Source organism: Poecilia formosa, unplaced genomic scaffold, assembly GCF_000485575.1.
Source record: "Poecilia formosa unplaced genomic scaffold, Poecilia_formosa-5.1.2 Scaffold1703, whole genome shotgun sequence".
Classification (NCBI taxonomy): domain Eukaryota; kingdom Metazoa; phylum Chordata; class Actinopteri; order Cyprinodontiformes; family Poeciliidae; genus Poecilia; species Poecilia formosa.
In genome coordinates this window covers 2,772-5,288 of record NW_006801642.1, presented here as the reverse complement: position 1 = coordinate 5,288, position 2,517 = coordinate 2,772, and the positions used below count along the sequence as shown (strand labels likewise).

General features: G+C 41.6%; 1 protein-coding gene and 1 gene segment (V, D, J or C); one reads left to right on the top strand and one right to left on the bottom strand.

The window, feature by feature from the left end:
• Positions 1–261: 261 nt before the first annotated feature.
• Positions 262–860, top strand: LOC103132962 (Ig lambda chain C region-like; the record flags this gene model as incomplete). The annotated part of the segment is given in 1 exon segment: positions 262–860. A coding segment is annotated over 1 exon segment (375 nt), but the record flags the coding sequence as incomplete, so codon positions are not given.
• Positions 861–1,313: 453 nt separating this feature from the next.
• LOC103132961 (Ig kappa chain V region K16-167) lies at positions 1,314–2,311 on the bottom strand. Its single transcript, XM_007544723.2, has 2 exons — positions 2,111–2,311; positions 1,314–2,030 (listed from the first exon to the last, which is right to left on the bottom strand). Exons 1-2 carry the CDS (start codon positions 2,157–2,159, stop codon positions 1,720–1,722), a joined length of 360 nt encoding a protein of 119 aa, XP_007544785.1. The 5' UTR covers positions 2,160–2,311; the 3' UTR covers positions 1,314–1,719.
• Positions 2,312–2,517: the final 206 nt, after the last annotated feature.

Here is a 2,517-nt window from a genome sequence, read left to right as displayed (position 1 = left end):
CATGAAGCAAATCTTTACAGAACCAACATATTTACAGTAAATGTTGTTTTATTCACATTGATATTTCATGTTGCTCCTTTTATTCCTGACGAGTCGAGGTCAGAACATTTCAGCTCTGATGTGTTTTTCTCTGGAAGCTCCAGAAGATTTGAATAAAAAGCTGAAAGTGAAGTAAACATGGATGAATGAATCCAGCCTCTAAACCATCCGTCTCCTCAGTGTTATTATATTATAGTCCACTGTGATATGTGTGTGTCCTGACCAGCAGACGTTGATCTGCTCCTCGTGTCTCTGCTCTCCCCTCCAGCCGGCCCCGCGGTCCCACCCTCAGTCTCTCTGCTGCCCCCCTCCTCTGAGCAGCTCTCTGGGGGCTCGGCCACGCTGCTCTGCCTGCTGAGCGGCTACTCTCCTCAGGGAGCCCAGGTGAGCTGGGAGGTGGACGGCACGGCGGTGACAGACGGGGTCCTGAGCAGCTCGGAGGAGGAGAAGAGCGGACGCTACGGCAGCAGCAGCACCTTAAGCCTGAGCCAGGAGAAGTGGATGAAAGGAGAGCAGTACTCCTGCAGGGTGGCCCATCAGGGCCACAGCCAGGTCCAGAGCATCCGGAGGAGCCAGTGTGAGGGCCAGAGAGGCTGACTGAGGCCCAGAGCAGGAGCTCTTAGTGGGAGAGCAGCAGGAGAAACACCTGCTGCTCTCAGCAATAGGAGTCTGGATGAAGGCAAACTAAAGCTTGTGTGACGCTCAACTAAACCGCTGAGAAATGTTCAACAACTTAGACTAATGTGTGAAGCTCAGCAGCTGGATGTGAGTGGGATTCATTTGCTGTGTGTTTTAATAAAGCTTGCTCTGATACATTATAATGGAGAGAGTTTCATTACTGTCATGACAAAGAAGAAGAACGTTGATTTTATCAAGAGTGGCTCTTTAAATAATGGTCATTAAGGTCATTTAACAACATGGGAAATAAAAGCAGACAGTTTTACTTTTAAACACTGTTTGCAATAATTGAAATATATATTTATTACAAAATGTATAGATCTCTGCAGCTATGAAAATCATGTTGGTTCTGGATTGTTAATATGAGAACAGACAATAATTTCTGACATTATAAATTATTCAAGATGAAAATTTTATTGAATATTATAGATTTCATCGACATCTTTTATTTAAATATTAATTTCTTTAAAAAAAATGGTGTTCAACTTTAGATTTAGTATCAGATGTTTCTCACTGAGTGAAATATGTTGAATTAAATCAATAAAGTCACACAGTGATTGTTCCTGTTATGGTTCAGGGAAATGACATGTTGGTGATATTAATTTATCCCAACGCTTTAATTAATCAAACCAATATGCAATCAGTTTGATTACTGATGTTTAATAAATGTTTTGTTCACCTCAAACTCTATGCTGTACTAAGTAGTGTTTTTGTAACAATCAAATATATTAAATTTTCTATGAGACTTCACTCTCACGAGCTTTAAAATAATTTCTGATGAACATAAGTCATGTTAATGGGACATATTTTACTCTGAGTTTATTTAAAACTCACTTTAATGTTGATCTTTATTTTCAATAAATAAATACTTTGTTAGTTTCTTCCATTAGCACTACAGAGTGAACTTCACTGGACCGTATCCATGTTCCAGTCTGCAGCAGAAACTCACAGCTGCTGTACAGTCTGTGGTCTGACTGAAGGAGGTTTTTGTACGACTATAAATCACTGTGTGAACACCGGGCCTCCATGCACTCCCATACAGTAATAATCTCCAGCATCATCAGCCTGAACTCCATTGATTGTCAGTGTGAACTGAGGCTCTGATCCACTGCTGGTGAAATGACTGGGAGTATCAGATTGAGGGTTGCTGATTTTATAAAATAACAGTTTGGGAGGCTGTCCATGTTTCTGCTGGTACCAACTCAGATCTTCATCAACTCCTGCACTGGCTGAGCAGCTCAGAGAGACCGTCTCCCCCAACGCAGCTGACTTCACTGCTGGAGACTGAGTCACAGAGGGATTACCGTCTGATCCTGCAGGATGGAAACAGTAGAAAACATGTGACTGTGTTTCATCTGAGAACAAGTGAAAACAGAAGCTGGTCGTTCCTCACCTGGCAGCTGAAGCAGCAGCGTGATCAACAGTGGACTCAGAAACATCATGGCTGAGGAAAATCTGACCGTCAGACTGCAGAGGAGCTTCTCTGAGTTTCACTTTAAACTGATCCAGGAGCAGCGAAGCACAGCAATCATTCAAAGCAGCAAACAGTCAAACAGACACCTGGTGTGAGAGGAGATGAAAGGTGACTCAGACGCAAAATAGGACAATTAAATATTATTTATTTATTATTTCAGCACATTTTGTAGTTTTACTAATTATTTTACGTCATTGCATGAACAAAATAAATTCTGTCCATCCTCAACTAAAGGAAAACGTTTTGGATCACTGTTTCTTTGAAACGGTTTGGAGATTTATTCAAGTTTGATGATTTAATTGAGATTTGGGTGTGACTCAGTCTGG

Bases quoted from the DNA above. Each gene is read 5' to 3' on its own strand.
- LOC103132961 (XM_007544723.2), bottom strand. From the start codon at position 2,159: ATGATGTTTCTGAGTCCACTGTTGATCACGCTGCTGCTTCAGCTGCCA. The intron at 2,031-2,110 runs GTGAGGAACGAC...TCCATCCTGCAG, and splicing joins GCTGCTGCTTCAGCTGCCAG to GATCAGACGGTAATCCCTCT.